The following is a 17,594-nucleotide window of genomic DNA, read 5'->3' on the forward strand; positions in this document are numbered from 1 at the left end:
GGTTTAAGATAACAGACTTACATCGGACGAAATGCAATCCCACGAATACCATTATTGGAAACTATTCAGAGTTAATGTGGAAAATGAACCCAATTTCAGCGTGCTTTTCTATGACTTTTGACAGCAAACTTAGTGAAAGCAATCACTTAAAGATTAAAAACTCAGATTAAACCTGATAAAAGCCACTTGACAATTCAAAACGGTGCAGCAAAAATTTTGCATGAAAAAGATACACATGATTACCTATATATACATAATATCATACAAGTATACATACAAACAAAATACGTTGTTTCGTTTGATCGAATCTACTAATGATACCACACAACATGAGGCAAACCATATTAAGCTGAAAAAAACACGAAACTGAATCAAAAGTGCAATTTTTACATCAGATTATGTAAAATGATACAAATTTCTTCACAAAGTTCGACTTCAAACAACTATTAGCGCAAAAGACCTACGAAACTGTTATTTTTCATTATTAACAGACTGTCAATAGACAGAAAAACCAACAAACAACTCAGAGAAAACGGAGGAAAGGAAATAAAGGAAAAAGTCAGAAAACAATATTCTTACAAAACTTTTGAGCGAAATTATGACCACACTCTTTTAAAAAGCTACAATGCTACTTCCCAATCACTGTTTTTTAAAAAAAACTTTATTTACTTCTGCTGAAGCATTAACTCTTCAAACATCTGGCAGAAACATCAAACAACAAAGAACCACAGAACAAAAATTCTAAGATCAGAAATTTGATTTGTTTGAGTGAAAGTTGCCTGGTCTAGCCTTCAACGGCAGCTATGCAAAAGCTCTAAATTAAAGATTGAATAAGCAAAAACAATAGCGAGAAGCAAAAATTTGGACGAAATACGCCAAAAACTCAAAATCCGCCGAAATTCGCTGACAAATATAAAACTATCTTTAAAAACGAGAACTCAAAACTAACATTCAATAAATCGAAAGGTAAAAAAACAACTAGAACAACTCATTTGAACGCTGAACTCCTTGAATGCTAAAAAAATTGAAGAAAAGATAAACTGCTAAAAAGCGTCCAACGCGGCAAAATGATAAGAAAAAGGATCAAAAGTGATTTTGCCGACGAACGTGGCAATTAGCGAGGTAGGTCTGAAAAACTGTAATACAGAGCCATTTATACCGAGTCTGGTTTTGAGAATTTCAAGGCCAGGATGACTGTGCCAAAGGCACCGGAAAAAATCAAGCGATAACAGTAGCATTTTTCCTGCATCCAATATTTTGAAGAATCTGCTATTTTACATACAAAAGTGCAAATTCAGTAGAGTGATGCGCTCTGTATGCCGACTGGTATTTTGGCCAGAAACTTTTCTGTTGAAGATAATTCTCTAATTGGCATGGCATTTTCGATGAGCTGCGATGAGAGACCAAGGTTGGTTATCGGTCTAAAATTTGAAATTGCCAATTTAGATAAAGCTTGAATATGGGAGTATTTATTCCATTTTTTAAGTACTGCGGAAAGTGACCAGATTGTTTCAATGAGGTCAGTGAAGAAAGTAGGCGCACTCCTAATAAATTGTTTAAACTGCTGCGCAATTTGAACCTTTTAGTTGTTCTTACCAGTGGAAGGGCGCAGCTAGCTGCGCGAATGAACAGAAGCCCGAGCCTCCTTCTAATACATGGATTCAAACGTTCATTAAGAATAAGATGCAACTTTCGATCAATTAATGCCTACCTCAATTGAAGCTGCGAGGTTAAACTTGGTAGTTTTGCGCATAAAAGTGGAGTCCAAATTAAATGATTATAAACGTAGGAAAGTTGGTCAAGTAGGGCAATAAAGTTAATCCAACTTCAGGCAAGGAAGTTAAAAAGACACTCAAAAACCATATAATTGTACAATTTAGTGCGGAAATTTAACATAACAGACTAATATCGGACTAAATGCTCTCCAACGAATACCATCATTGGAAACTATTAAGAGTTAATGTGGAAAATGAACCCAATTTCAAAGTGCTTTTCTATGACTTTTGACACCAAACTGAGTGAAAGCAATCACTTAAAGATTAAAAAATGAGATTAAACCTGAAAAAAGCCGCTGGACAATTCAAAAAGGCGCAGCAAAAATTTTGCATGAAAAAGATACACATGATTACCTATATATACATATCATACAAGTACACATACAAACAAAATACGTTGTTTCGTTTAATCGAATCTACTAATGATACCAGAAAATGAGGCAATTCATATTAAGCTGAAAAAAGTACGAAACTGAATCAAAAGTGCATTTTTTACATCAGATTATGTAAAATGATAGACACTTCTTCACAAAGTTTGACTTCAAACACTATTAGCAAAAGACCTACGAAACTGTTATTTTTCATTATTAACAGACTGTCAATAGAGGGAAAAACCACCAAACAACTCATAGAGAAAACGGAGGAAATGAAATGAAGGGCAAAGTCAGAAAACAAAATTCTTTACAAAAATTTTGAGCAAAATTATGAACACACTCTTTTAAAAAGCTACAATGCTACTTCCCAACCACTGTTTTTAAGAAAACTTTATCTACTGCTGAAGAATTAACTCGCCAAACATCTGGCAGAAACATCAAACAACAAAGAACCGCAAAGAACCAAAATTCGAGAATTAGAAATTTAATTTGTTTGAGTGAAAGTTGCCTTGTCTAGCCTTCAACGGCAGCTATGCAATAGCTCTAAATTAAAGATTGAATAAGAAAAACAATATCGAGAATCAACAGTTCGGAAGAAATAGGCAAAAACTCAAAATCCGCCGAAATTCGTTGACAAATATCAAACTATCTTTAAAAACGAGAACTCAAAACTAACATCCATTAAATTGAAAGGTAAAAAAACAACTAGAACAACTTATTTGAACACTGAACTCCCTGAATGCTAAAAAATTGAAGAACAGATAAACTGCTAAAAAGCGTCCAACGCGGCAAAATGATAAGAATAAAAATCAAAAAGGTATTTTTATTTAAAAAAGATTATCAGAAATGCTTTCAAACACACATTTACTGGTTAAATAAATGAGGTAAACACCTTTAGCAAAAGAAATTGGAGTTTAAACTAAAAAATTGCTTTGAAAATTTTTTTCACAGCTAATTTTCTCGCTCTCTCTCTCTCTCTCTCCCAAAAATGCGACATGAAAAGCAAACCATTCTCTCGAGCAACTTGAACTAAAAACTGTTTCCATGCAATTTACATCCCGTTCTAAATACACACCAACAAAATTACCAATCAAAAATGACCCCCGACAAATACTCTTTGAATCGTAAAAAGACGCTATATAAATAATCCTCTTCGAGTCATAAAAACAGAAAACCATAACGCCTCTTCGATTCGTAATAATTACTTCAAACTTCTTTCGAGAGAAAATAAAAGAAACTCAAGCAAGATGTAAAAGTTTCAAAATTTCTTCCTTCAGAATAACGTTCATCGTCATGTAAGAAACTTCCCTGAGTTTGCAAACCTTCCATGAACTTGTGACTCGGACTCACATATTTATTCTCACAAATTAAATATTATTGAGAACTATTTTGAGGTTTGGGAAGTTTTCTACGATAACACGAACTTCAAAAGTTATCATTATCTAAGAGTAGCGATTCTACTTACTTTTGATTCTTATTTCGAGAAAACAAAAACGATATTCACAGTTTCAAACTAATTGCTATAATACAAACATTCGAAATAAAAGTATTGCAGAGAAGTACCAGAGTATGTTTGCAACGAAAAGCAACAAAAATTGGACTATTGAAAAGACTTAAGGTAGCTGAGTTCACTTTGCAACACTAGTTGCTAAGAACAGTTCAACCTGCTTCAGCCGAGCTTTTACTTTTCGCAACTCATTAACGTCTGCCTGCTGCTTGTACGTGTTGGCACTTCGACTGATTGAGTTCAAGGTTTTACTTAATCGTCGCTTTTTCTCTAACAATGAGCTTCTCTCTGCCTGCAGTTCCGCATAGGTCGCACCTTTCAGTGACGTCAGAGCCAGTTCATGTTGCGTTTGAACTGGAGGCGAAGTTTGATGCTCGCTTGGTGTGGCTCCAGTGCGAGGTCCTATTTCGCCTATTGTAGAGTGTCTCTTAATTCCAGACGAGACAATGTTCAAATTATAATGTGTTCCCAGTGAATTGTTTTCACCAAAGTCAGAATTTATATCAGTTATATCCGATTCTATAGTGGGTGGTGCCGATGTTCGACTAGGTCTCTGTCGAACTAATTTTTTCAGACATCTATATCTGTCATAAAGCTCCGTCACTATATGGCGTTCTTCGGCAGTTTTGGCTCTGCCAAAAACTTTCTCAAAATTTAACAGTTCCTTCTGGGTTTGCTCCTTTTCTATTTTGGCCTCTACTTCTGTCATTTGTTCAATGTCAAATGGTCGATTAGCTTCTCGTCTCTTTTCGGCAAGCTTTGACATGGATGCTTGGATGGTCTGTCTCATAGTTTTCAGTTTCTCCTTGTTGGCAGTACCGCTACTGCTTCCACTCACAATACCCTCGGTAGTGAAATTCTCTTTCGCTTCAGAGCTGCCATTGAAGGCCTCGCCGTTACTTTTCCACTCCTTGAGTCGCAATCGCACTTTGGACACCTGAGCTGCAATAGCTTTGTATTCGGGAACCGCGTTCAACTCCGACTCAGTCAGCACTCGACCACTGTTTCTCTTCAGATTCTCCTCAAGATCGAAAAGTTGTTTCTTGAAACTGTTGTGCTGAGTTAAAAGTTCAATGTATTTCTCGTGATTGCTGTTGCCCATGACAGTGGGACTTCCGGCATGGACTGCATGCTTCCGCGACATTGGCGGTGAAGGTGGAATACTAACCCCAGTGCCGCCGCTTCCGTTTTCAACATTCTCAGATTTTGACACAGATGGTGAAAAGGTAGTTTTTATTGCCCAACTATCAGCATAGGGTGGCGAGGCCTTGGCTCTGGGTGACTGAGCTGCCTCTCTGCCTTCGTAATTATTCTCACGGGGATTGAGAACCACCTTTATTGGAGCTGTAACGTCTACAGTCTGTTCAATATCTGCAAGTCTGTGTTCTACCATATTATGGCTAGACAGCATATCATCCCTGAACAATGCTGACTGACTATTTAGGTCTAAATGAAGTAATCCATGGGTGCCAGTTTGGTCTTTATTTGTTTGTCGTAATCCACCATCACTCCTCCTCTGAACATGCATAGCTTTTCCTCCTAGTTTACTCGTTCCCCCGTTGTTGATTGTGGATTCCAGTTTGGGTTTCCGTACTATCGGTGAACTATCGACGCTAGAAGAGCTACTCAAAGCAAATGGGTCGAACGATTGGAAACCAGACAACATGGTGGCAAAAGTTGTCTTCACCTGGTCCGCAGTAGATTTTCCAACGGGCGAGTTCTCGGTTTTTTGCTTCTCAGCTGTCGAAGTAGGCGGTTTAGTTGAAGTACCAAACAGCAGCTGATACACAGATTCATTAGCACACTTTTCTACAAGAGCATTAACTTGGGCACTGCATTGGCTGATTTGGTGGGAAGTGTTAAGGGAGTATTCGGGTGCCAGCGACAGACTGTGGTCGCCATCATCGTCTGTGGAAGTTGAATTGACACGATTATGTACTTTAGGGTTTAAACCATTTGCATTGTTGCCCCCGCTGTTGATCGAGTGATAGTGACTGTCTGCTGCAGGGTACGACTGATGATTATTCCGGTGTCTATGGTGAAGCAAGTCTTCGTGCTGATCACCCCCTGCCGATGGGAAGGACGAGCTGCCTACATACGCAGATAACCCACTGTCAACGCCGAAATTGTAGACGCTCCCAGCAGTCGAGGCATTTTTCTGACCCGCTTTTAATTTGTCCTTCGATAAGTTGTGCACAGCAGTTGTACTCATTCAGAATAACTAAACATAACCAATTGCCATTAGACAAATTACTACCGCACTACCGAAAGAAGGATAACTTTTAATAAGGATTACCCGATCCTCTCGCCGAGCTTAAACTTGCTGAATGACCCAATTTTTCCGCTATATAATACCGCTAATTAGAGTAAGCTCATAACCTGAATGTTAGATTATTTGGATACATGGGTGGACCAATAATGGGTTACTGAAAATGCGTGAAATGAAATCTTGACTGAACAATTAAACAGTTCTTCAGTTGAAAGATTGTGGTGACCTATAGAAACAGAACTTACCGACCACTACAATCGAATCAACCTCGAACGACTGAGACGACTCGATTGATTTCAGTCTGCTTCAATTATATTAATAATAAATTCGTTTTCGGTTAGTACTCAAGTACAATTTACATTACAAATTTATTTAATCCATTTTGAGGAGCACCAAACCAAGTGTCCGCTTAAGGCTAATCGCCTGTTTTAAAGCTCCACTGACTATTTTTGAAAATCCACATGATCTTTTGGAGCATCGCCTATAATTGATTGCATGTGTCTTAGTTGCTCTTGTCAATACAGAAGATTGACCGCTATTTTTTCAAAACAAATAAAAACTTGGTCTTCTAAATTTTCTGTATTTCCAAAATCACTGTGATAGCTGATCGGAATCAATAATGTAGACATTTTTTAGATTATGTATACAAGATTCAAGGTCCTTGTCAGGTAATTGAAAGAGAGTTGTAAATCTTTTGAGTCCAATCTAGCAGAAGTGTTGAAAAGTAACCTTACTTTGTTGGACAATTTCCTTCTATTTGTAAGTCTTTGCTTTTCTAGAATTGGCAGCATTTTTGTATTCTTCTCTGAAAGCATAAACTTATCAATTTCCCATTGCTTAATACTATTATTCAATGTTTGTGAAACGAGTGACCTTAGAATTTTTGTAGTAAGTTTCAGCACCTCATAATTCAAAAATAGAATATATCGAATTTTCTTTACGAATCGTTCCTATTTCAGTTTGTTTGGAAACAAATATAATTTTGAGGAAATATGCTGAAATATACGCTCTGCAAAATAATGAGTACTGATCTGCTAGCAACTCCCTAAACCTGAATCCCATACTGATACAACGGGTGAATGAACTGTTTATAAATTTTCAGCAGTAAATTTCTGCTCAGAAAATTATTCGTGTGATATAAGATGGATATGAATTTGTTGCACTTCTGTTTTATAAATTGCACATGATCTTGGAAAGACAGTTTCTATTCAATAATAAATCCTAAAAACTTTGCCGCCCTTTGACTTTCTATATATTTTCTTTCAATTGAATTTGGGCCGGGTCTTTTATACTACCAAAGAGAATGAGGTTGTATTTATTCCTGTTGAGTGTTAACTGAGTGACTTATGGAGATGGAGCGAGCAATAAGATCACTAAGGGGCTTCAATTAACGTTTTTAGCGGTTAAGGTAAACCTAGGTTTATTAGAGGTTAAGAAAAAAGATATACAACTTCTAGAAAATAAAAACAGGTTACGTAAAAAATTAGCAAAAAAGACACGTCAACACAAATTGCTTCAAACTTCGTTCGAAAGCAATTAAGAATATGAACAAACCAAGTGAAAATTTTAAAAATTGTAGCCGGCCTTACATTAACCTTTTCACCTGACGTTAGTCAGGTGAAAATAAACAGTAAACAAATCAGAATCCATAGTTACGCAAGCGGAAAACTGCTCAATTTTAATATGTGTAAATAGTATTTCAAGAACAACTCAAAAAGTAACCATTTCGAACTCGTTTTAAACCGCTTTAGCAGTCTGTGATATCCTGGAGCAGGGATTTCGTATAATCTTTGAGGAACATATCAACCAATGACTGATTTTCACTTATATTTCCTCCAATAACGCAATGACCACCAATTTCTGAAAAAGCTAGTAAAAATTAATACGTTCAGTTTTGAGATATTTGGAAATTCACTTCAAAAAGCGGTAAGCTAAACATGCCTGGAACGTTGGCAGATGTTTACCACTTTCAATTTGTTTCCATTGCACTAGTCACGTCTGACCAAAAAATTGCCATTACTTTTAGACCACTTCTTTCTAAAAATGTAAAACTAAAGGTCTCCTCTATTTTACAGATCATTTGTTAATTGGAATTATTTGCTATTGTCGTCAGCTGACTCTCCCTTTCAAAAAATGGATCTAACTAATAATTTGTGCACCTAAACGGGCAACAACTACCAGTTTTCTGTTTTTCTGGACCATATGCTCCCCTAGAACTTTTGGTCCAAAAGATATGGCCCACAAGGCAAGGCAAATGGTCCAGTCAAAAATAAAGCACGGAGGACAGGACTACACGACGTCAAGTAGAGGGCGTCTAAGAGAAAAGAACCACAAACCAAATACTTCTCAAATTACGCTATATCATTTAAAAAAATTGCCCCACTGCAGGGGCTGATTACATTACAGGGGACTGTTATCATTTGAAAATATTCAAAAAGTACATGATAACGCTAGATGGCTAGAACTTTCGCAAAATTTAGAAATCAATCTCGATTTGTAAGAGCAAGGTTAAGGGGGTAAGCTCAGTTAACAAACATCAAGCACCCATCTACTCTTAAACGAGACCTAAAATGCCGAATGCCAGCAAACAACTGTAAAAGATTAAAAATGTGGAATGTGAGAAAAACAGTCCAAAAAATTACCTAAAAAATTCAGGAATAAATATGCACGAAAGCGGTGCTGATAGGCAAAGGTATCGAACTATCCTCATTAAGACATTAATGTTTTGACTCCCTTCAACCTGAAAAAAAACAGATAACTTTCAAGAGTTTTTGAGATTAGGTTAAATAACTATAACCCTCGAAACTGTTTTCATTAAAAATACAGTAAGATACAGTCAACTTGAATGTAAATTACTAGTTATAACATTTTATGTTTAATACTATGCCAAGGCATATGCTTAAAACCATAATTTAAGTAAAATGGTGGCACATCATGACAACCCAAAAAACAAAAACATAACCGACTAACGTCGGGCGAATTGCTCTCAAACGACCGGCGAGCGGTTGGCTTCGTCAGTAGCTAGCCACGGGGAGGGGGGGGGTGCACTGGGGGCTGATGGGGGCAACACTGGGTTGGGGGGGGGGCAACAGCGCGGTGGGCATGGGGGTCAACGGGGGGGGGGGGGGGGGGGGGTTCTCAACCTCTCAGAACCGCCCTTCACACCATAAGTATAAGTCTCCAAAACAGTTTGAGCTGAAACAGAGCTGAAAGGCTCTAAGAGCACTTAATGCCCGCTGGGCGCTACTTGTTTATCCCGTTTTTGAGGACGAAAAGTCAAAAGCGTCAGACAAAAAATCGGTCAGGCGAAAAATCGCATAAAAAAGACCAACAGGACTAATATAATTGCTACAAACTTCGTTTGAGAGCAATTAAAAACAAATCCGGAAAAACAAAAACAAATCCGGAAAAACAAAAAAATCGAAATGAAGGAAAGGCAGAATTTGTAAACGGAAATAAAAACTCTACAAAAATCTCCAAAACGGCGCATCAATTAATTATTCACATTACTTAAATTTTTCTGTTAAATCAACATGACAGAAAAACAATACGAAACGATCAACGCCAAGCAGATCAAAAAAGGAACAAATTCAAAACAATTAAAAAAATTTTATTTCAAAACAAATAAGTTCTTACGATATTCGTACAAACTCTCTTGGGCTTCGTAAAAACATATACGTTCCTCCGAAGTCAAAGTTCAAGTATTAAATTTAAAACAGATATGTTCCTACAAACTCTCTACAAGCTGTCACGTTCGATCAATTGTCTTTACCAAACTTGTAATGCCATTTCATCTCACGTAATGGCTGCCCACTCAAATGAGTTCGCACTAAACAACAGCAAACATCAATAAGGATAAAAGACAAGCAAAAAAGTCATTTACTACAGTAGAAATTGTTCCAAACACTTGCAAGCGTCTCCTCTTTGCAACATTACTTACACCCATAGGACAGAAAAAAATAAAAAAAACTGAACTGAAAAGAAAATCCAGAACTATCGCAAAGAGAAAAAATCAGGCAAGAATTTGACTATTTTCTATTGTCAATTCAAATGAAACCTCTCAAACTAACATCTTTCTAGCACGTAGCCTTATAATTATAAAATTTGAGTGAGCCCTATTGAATTTCAATCAGAGTTTACATTTTCAATATACATTTAATAGGTCAAGCAGAAGCCTTTACTGAAAAAAGTTTGTCAGGAACGTTCAAAATCTATCACACGATTGACCTAAAAACTCAAACAAAATGCATATGACGACGTCATGTACACAAATTCAACTAAGTGGTTAGAAGTCACAAAACGTCACTGTGAATTCTTGGCAAGTAATCAACAAATTAAAACCTAACAGGAGAAGTCCTGAGCCACAATTAACAGAATTGAAGAAGTCACAGCTCAAACAGAAGTCAATGTTCCAAAAGAAGAGTTAAAGCTCAAGTCAAGAACGAATTCGATTCAGCAAAAAAGCCGGTAAAGCACCGAACACGATTTGAACAATTCTGCAATATAATCACTACGTTAACTAAATCAGAAATATCAAGAAATCAAGAAAAAACTAATAGACAGATAGCCGGTGATTTATAAAATGCGGACACAACTTTGAGCGTCAGGGTAGCTGCGGGAGGGGAGGGGGAGGGTCATGCGCGACGAAGGTAGGGAGCAAAAACTGGGGCGCAGGTAGGTGAGGGTATTTGTAGTTGGGATGGGGTGGCAAGTAGCGGGGCGTAGCTAGGGGAAGGACAGTTAGTTGGGGTGTCTGCAGTTTCAATACGGAAAGGTGACTGTTATGGGAAGAAAACGTCTCAAAATGAACTTTTGACCTGAATATTACCAGAGGTTCCTAATTACTAAATATTAGGAACTGAACTAGTCCAACGTTCGAAAACAAGGGTCAGCGTTCGAAAACAAACAAGTCAAAGTTCAAACCATCAAAATTGCATAAACCTCAAAAAACAGCCGGCACAATACCGGAAATGACTCCAGGAGTCGTCAAATATAAAACGAAAAATGAATTTCCTGATAAAACTACAAAAAGTTTTTACAGATACAATTTGTATTTTTAGGGACATGGCACGGCTGCCTGGTAGATGCACCTGGTTGGAGCGGGGCAGTGTTTAGTTCATGCCGGTGTTAGGTAGGTGGGGGTAGGTAGATTTGAGGGTTCAGTAGATGGGGTTAGGCCAGGGTATGGGGGTAGGTAAGTCGGGGTGGGCCAGTTTGGGGTGATGTTGTTTAGATGGGAGGAGGGTTGGTAGGTATGTGTGAGATGGGTGTCCGCAGTTTGAATAGGGAGGAGAGGCTGTTATGGAAAAGAAACTCTCAAAAAGAACATTCGATTTTGAATATTACTAGCAGCACCTAAATGCTAGATATTCAAAATAACCCACTAACATCGGGCGAACTGCTCTCAAATGACCGACGAGCGGTTGGCTTCGTCAGTAGCTAGCCACGGTTTAGTGAGGCTAGCCTTAGCTTAATTGAAGGGGCGTTGGTTAGCGCAGAGGGGCTGATGGGGTGGCAACAAATCGCATAAGACCGACAGGACTAATATAATTGCTACAAACCTCGTTTGAGAGCAATTAAAAACGAAGCTACTATTAAAGACCTGAAGTTCGAAAACAGAAGTCAAAGATCTAAAATAGAGGTGTTTGATATCAGGAAGTCAAAAATCATGTCACGCACAAACTTGCTAGAGCTAAAAAACCAATACTCCTCTTCGAGTCGTAAAAATCTCGAAAAAAATACTCCTCTTCTAGTCGTTAAAAGACCAGCAGGACTAATATAATTGCTACAAACTAACCAATTTTTGATAATAAAACTAGCATAGACAATCTTTGAAGAGTCTTGAAAAACCGCATAAACCATGGGAAGAGTAATATTGGCCTCACTATCGATTCATGGCTATTAAAAATATTTGAACTCTGGCTAGGTTAGCAAGAATAAAAAGTTAATAGTGTTTCACTTACCTGCTAAGACATAAGCGTTCTTTGAGCAATTTTAGGCTGGTTTTACAGGGAGTACGCATTCAAGCGACACCAGTCTTATAATCTGTGCTGGAGTCTCTCCGTGTTTCTTCCCTGACTGGTATTGAATATTGAAAGCTATCTATCGCTTCAAGCTAGGTAGTGGTCCCAAAGAGCTACTCCAATATATCTAATAATGCCTCTTACATACATAGCACAATAAATTCATTAACAGCCGTCATACACAGTCTGAAAGGAATGAAAACAGTCTGCATTGCAATATTACCCAAATATGTAACTAGAATAGCACGAATAGACAAATGAGGACAACCATAACAGAATATAATGCTTCTTGGAAAACTATATTTGAAAGATTTTCGTTTCATGAGGACGTTCGTAGAACCAAAATGGGGAATAAAATTAATACGAAAGTTATCTATCTAAGGCTGATATTTTTGTTAAATTATCTAATTGTGAAAATAATTCAGATACATTTCATTTCGCACCGAGTTCATTCAAGATTTCAAAATAGCCAAGGCTTGTTCCAAATAATTCACAGCTGTATCGACATCATTAAACATGAGAGAACTCTGAGCAAATTTACAAAATTTGGAGGCTTGTTCCAATTCAGCTCCAGATTTAGCATTTGCGTTGTCAGTAGATGAAGAGGGTTGTTCATCTTGTGACGTCTGCTGTGGTAGGTTTTGCCTAGGGGCGGCAGTAGGGTTTGTCCCCGAAGGAAATTGTCCTCCAAAAGAAGAACCGGTAGGTGGGCCTACTGAAGGCATTTGAGTATTTTGCGGTATCGCTGCTTGTCCTAAAAAACTCTTTTCCTACAAAACAAATTTTGCTTGTCCTACAAAACAAATTTTGTCTTATAGATGTGAGTGATTGCATCTGTTAATAAAGCCATACTACTATCAAAACTATCCAATAGTACTGAAGATTAAAATTAAAGGATAATACTGAAGATTACAACTGAATATTAATAGCGAAAGATCAATATTGTTGCCTATATTGGCCAATAGTCCAATACTAAATATTTTTTATAGGACAGTTCACTCCATTTTCCATGTTAATGAGCAGCTTTGACACGACAGATACATAAACGCACGCAAAAAAAAACGCAAAAGTGCAAATTAAGCTCGGAGACTACTGCTTTCGACACCCCTTACTGATGGTTTCACTTCACCTAAAGGCTTCGTTTCAATCCATAAATCACAAGAATACCAGTCAAAATACACATCTCTCAAAGAGATTGACTTTGATTAAAAAACACAAAGAAGTAATGCAAAACAACAAAAACAAGATGCTCTTAAAAAATCTGGGCGAATTGCTCTCAAACGACCGGCGAGCGCTCGGCCTCGTCAGTAGCTAGTCACGGTTTAGTGAGGCTAGCTTCAGCTTAATTGAAGGGGGCAGTGGAAGGCGCTTTCGACTGCGCAAGGTTAGGTATTGGGGGGGGGGGGGGGAGGGGGGGTGAAGTGAGAGGGGCTGATGTCGGGGGGGGGGGGGGGGGGGGGGAGTCACCAATCTCTAAGAACCTCCTTTCACACCGTAAGTATTTGTCTCCAAAACAGATTCTCTGAATCGCATACTTGAAGACTAGTGAGTTGAAAGGCTCTACGAGAACTTAATGCCCGCTGGGCTCTACCTATTTATCCCGTTTTTGAGGAGGGAAAAGTCAAATGGGTCAGACGAAAAATCGGTCAAGCGAAAATCGCATAAAAAAGACCGACAGGACTAATATAATTGATACAAACTTCGTTTGAGAGCAATTAAAACTAGTGTCAATTACAACGAAAACCGTAGGTCGAATTGATCTCAAACCATTAGGGTCCGGGAGTGATTAATATAGCTGTGTTAAGCTGAGGGAGGCCAGTCTCACAGGCAAGGGAGGCCAGTCTTACGAGCTAAGGGCGACCAGTCAAGGGTGTGCAAAGGTGGAGAGAGTTTCGGTGAACTGGGGAGAGTTCGGAGATCGACGGTAAAAATAGTCAAGTACTAAAACCTTGAGGTAGCTCAACTTAGTCAATTGGTTATCGCAATAACTTAAGCTTGAAAACGAAAGTTTATGCGCTTAGTAAAAACAATAGCCAGATAGACTGGAAAACCTATGCTAAAAGTTTGAAGGATCAGTATTTATTGGTATACACTGTTTAATGTTTTCGTAGCTATTCTGAACGTCAGCTCGTTCACTACTGATTACGTATATCACCATGAAACATTCATCAGTTGAAAACACTGAGCGAGTTAAGTCAAGTAAAACTAAGTATGGGAGAGTAAGTCGCTTTCGCAAAAAAAGCCGACTGTTACAACATCAGCTCGCACTACCTTATTTGATTACCATGAATTTTTTTCATTACTTTAAATACATAACATACATTCAAGCTGCTAATACTGAAATGGAAAACTTACTTTTTTTCTTTGTTTATTGCTTTTTAGCTTTTACTCTTAATAAATACTACAACTACTACACAACTTACTAATTTACTAATTATATCAAATCCAACATTAGGAGTGAACACAAAGGATGAAACTGTTGATACCTGTTGGCGGTGTTTCTCCATCAAGCTGCTTCAGGAGCTCATTGAACTCATGCTCCTCCTCTGAGCCCTCGACAGTAGCAGGTCCAGGCACCGGTACTTCTCCTTTAGCCAAGCAGGAACGGATATAGGTCGCCTTCCAGGCCGCATACTTGTACATTGACCGGACATAGTCGCTCACATCTTCCTTGAAATATGTGAGAACTAAAAAACCGTCAATATACAGCTGGCCGGATATGCTTGGTTTTGAACACATTACAAAATTAGACATTTGGTATATAACAGTAGCTCGACGAAACCTTGTCAAAAATAAGGTCTAAAATCAAAACTGAATTTTTCAACCTGAACGAGCAAATTTAACCTAAATGGTGTATTTAACATTTCACAAACTTAGATATGATCTCAGTGGTTAGCAAGCAATTTGAGCGAGCCACTGGACCAGTCTTATTTTGAAAGGAGTCCATATTAGTAATTTCGTGTTACTAACTTCATAATCAAACTACAATATAGATTTTAATCAAAAAATTTAAATGCAATGGGCGTATACTAATCGTGAAAAACTCAGATGTGAAAAATAATAAAAAATTGATGCCTTTTTTCTAAAAAAAAAATGAAATGGATTCTGATTCAATTTTCCACGACAAGCTTTCAACGACGATTTTCTGATTCAATTTTCCACGACGAATAAAAGCCCCTTAACAAAGAGAGAATTTGAGCCGGCATAGTTTCTCAATCCCAAATCAATTTGGAGTGTTCAAACAATGATAGCACATAGCATGTTGGGTTATGGACTTTCGCAAGCGGAATAAAAAGCGTTTCTAACTAAGTAAAAGAATTAATTTCTCAAAAATGAGAGAATAACAAAATGATATTTTACAGTAGAATTTAGAGATTTACAGGAGAGATCTGATTATTAGATCAAGATGGTGATTTGAATTTGATGATGAAAAAGGACTCAAATCAGCTGTATATATACCCATTTTCATTGTGAAAAAGTCAAGATACAAAACTAATCTTAGCACCCTGATTTATAGTGGGGGTCGCAAAGGTTACCCAATATGGTTTGCTTCTGCAAATCAGTCGCAAAGGGAACCATAAATGGAATGCATTTGCACTTTTCTAAGAATTCATTCACACTTCCGGAGATATCATCATCATTTAATACATGCTGGGAAGATTTTACATCAATTAATCTAACTCTAATAATAGTTATCTAGATTCACCAATTTGAACCGAATATTGATTCTAAGCACCATTTCTTGACGATTCATTTATATAATTTCTTTGATCGAAGTCATATTGCTTGTCTTTCTAATCTGGTAAGTCAAACTTTCTTTCCAATTCTCACTAAGTTTAAGACTATAGTTTGATCGATATTCTAACACCCCACTCAGACTTGAGCAGATTGCGTAGAGTCTGTTCCCATCAAAACTGCTCTGAATGTTTCCACTTTCGAAACGGGTAAGGACTTTGTGAAGATGTCCGCTGCCATTTTGTCTGTAGGAACGTAATGAATTGAAATAGTCCCATCCTCCGTCTTGTCCCGGATGAAGTGAAACTTTGTTTCGATGTGCTTGCTCCTTTAGTGCATGACTGGGTTTTGGCAGAGTCTGATACAACTTTGGTTGTCTTCTCCAATTGCAATTGGACGTTTCTGTTGGATGCCAAAATCCTCTAGAAGTTGTTTCAGGCAGAGTGCTTCCTGAACTGCTGCTGTCATGCCCTGATATTCTGCTTCTGATGAAGAAAGAGCAACTGTGGCCTGCTTCTTGACACCCCAGCTGAGTGCTGCGCCACGTCCGTTGAGCTTGAAGTAATAGCCCGTTGTTGATGTTCTGTCGTTCACGTCTCCAGGCCAGTCTGCATCACTTTCCCCCACTAAATCATAACTAGCCTCTTTTGTGTAAGTAAGTTTTAAACCTTTTGAACCTTGAAGATATCGCAGAAGTCGTTTTCCGCACATTCAGTGTTGATTGGTAGGTGCATTCATGTGTCTGGACAGAATGTTGACTGTGAACATGATGTCTGGCCTCGTCTGTTTGGCCAGATACAGAAGTGATCCAACCAAGCTTCTGTAGATCCTCTGGTCCACTTCTTCGTCTCAGTTCTGTGCTGTCTGAAGTTTCAAATTCAAATCAGCTGGAGTTCTTGAGGGTTTGCATTGATCCATTTGAAACCGCTCAAGCATTGTTTCTATGTAGCGTTCTTGGTCGACTGTGACTTTGCCATCTTCTTGTCTGATTCTAGGGCCCAGAAACTAGTGTAGTCTCCCTCTGTCTTCCATGTGAAATGTTGCCTCAAGTGCCTTCTTGACATCGGAGATCACTGTCATACTTCTTGATGCTACTAAAATGTCGTCAACCCAGACCAAGATGAAGGTGTGCTCCTGTGCCTCTGATCTTGCGAACAAGCAGTGATCGTTCCTGCTTCTGGTGAACCCCTGTCTCAGTAGGAAGTTTGCCAGCTCTTTGTACCAGTTGTTAGCAGCCTGTTTCAAACCATAAATTGATTTATTTAGACGACATACTAACTTCTCACCATCTGATCCGCGTTTTACAAACTCCTGTGGCTGTTCCAGATACACTTCTTCCTCGATTGGTGAGTGCAGGAAAGCAGTCTTGACATCAAATTGGTGCATCACATGGCCGTGCTTCCTGATAGCTGAAGTCGAATCCTGAATGTCTCTGGCTTGCAGGTAGGCGCAAAAGTCAAAGTAGTCCAGTCATTCGACTTGTTTGAAGCCTTTCGCCACATAGCGCGCCTTGTATTTGTCCACTTGACCACTGGGTCCCGATTTCACTTTGTAGACCCATTTGCCCGGTATGACGTCCATGTCTGTGGGTGGTCTCACTAGGTTCCAAGTCTCGTTGTCTAGGAGTGCCTCGAACTCGTCCTTCATTGGCCGGTGCCACTGCTCTGAATGTTTCCACTTTCGAAACGGGTAAGGACTTTGTGAAGAGGTCCGCTGCCATTTTGTCTGTAGGAACGTAATGAATTGAAATAGTCCCATCCTCCGTCTTGTCCCGGATGAAGTGAAACTTTGTTTCGATGTGCTTGCTCCTTTTGTGCATGACTGGGTTTTGGCAGAGTCTGATACAACTTTGGTTGTCTTCTCCAATTGCTATTGGACGTTTCTGTTGGATGCCAAAATCCTCTCGAAGTT

The 17,594-nt window shown here is 38.5% G+C and overlaps 2 protein-coding genes across 3 annotated transcripts in view; both read right to left on the minus strand.

Moving 5' to 3' along the window:
- Positions 1–3,642: 3,642 nt before the first annotated feature.
- Positions 3,643–12,130, minus strand: LOC142334607 (uncharacterized). The gene is made up of 2 exons (XM_075382775.1): positions 11,889–12,130; positions 3,643–5,877 (listed from the first exon to the last, which is right to left on the minus strand). The coding sequence occupies exon 2, from the start codon at positions 5,866–5,868 to the stop codon at positions 3,778–3,780; it is 2,091 nt and encodes a 696-aa protein (XP_075238890.1). The 5' UTR covers positions 5,869–5,877; positions 11,889–12,130; the 3' UTR covers positions 3,643–3,777.
- A 101-nt stretch (positions 12,131–12,231) lies between these two features.
- The window catches only part of LOC142334608 (vacuolar protein sorting-associated protein VTA1 homolog), a 102,142-nt gene continuing 96,779 nt past the window's right edge, over positions 12,232–17,594 (minus strand). Inside the window, exons 4-5 of one of the 2 annotated variants that reach the window (XM_075382776.1) lie at positions 14,435–14,635; positions 12,232–12,702 (exon numbers count right to left, since the gene is read on the minus strand). In XM_075382776.1, coding sequence (XP_075238891.1) covers positions 12,401–12,702; positions 14,435–14,635 — 503 coding nt within the window. In that variant the 3' untranslated portion in view covers positions 12,232–12,400. Of the gene's footprint in view, positions 12,719–14,434; positions 14,636–17,594 lie in introns of both variants that reach the window. The other variant, XM_075382778.1, reaches the window with a different exon arrangement.

Source organism: Convolutriloba macropyga, chromosome 2 (genome assembly GCF_964194025.1).
Source record: "Convolutriloba macropyga chromosome 2, txConMacr16.3, whole genome shotgun sequence".
NCBI classification, from domain to species: domain Eukaryota; kingdom Metazoa; phylum Xenacoelomorpha; order Acoela; family Convolutidae; genus Convolutriloba; species Convolutriloba macropyga.

Coding starts and splice junctions, on each gene's coding strand:
- LOC142334607 (XM_075382775.1), bottom strand. CDS start 5,868: ATGAGTACAACTGCTGTGCACAACTTATCGAAGGACAAATTAAAAGCG.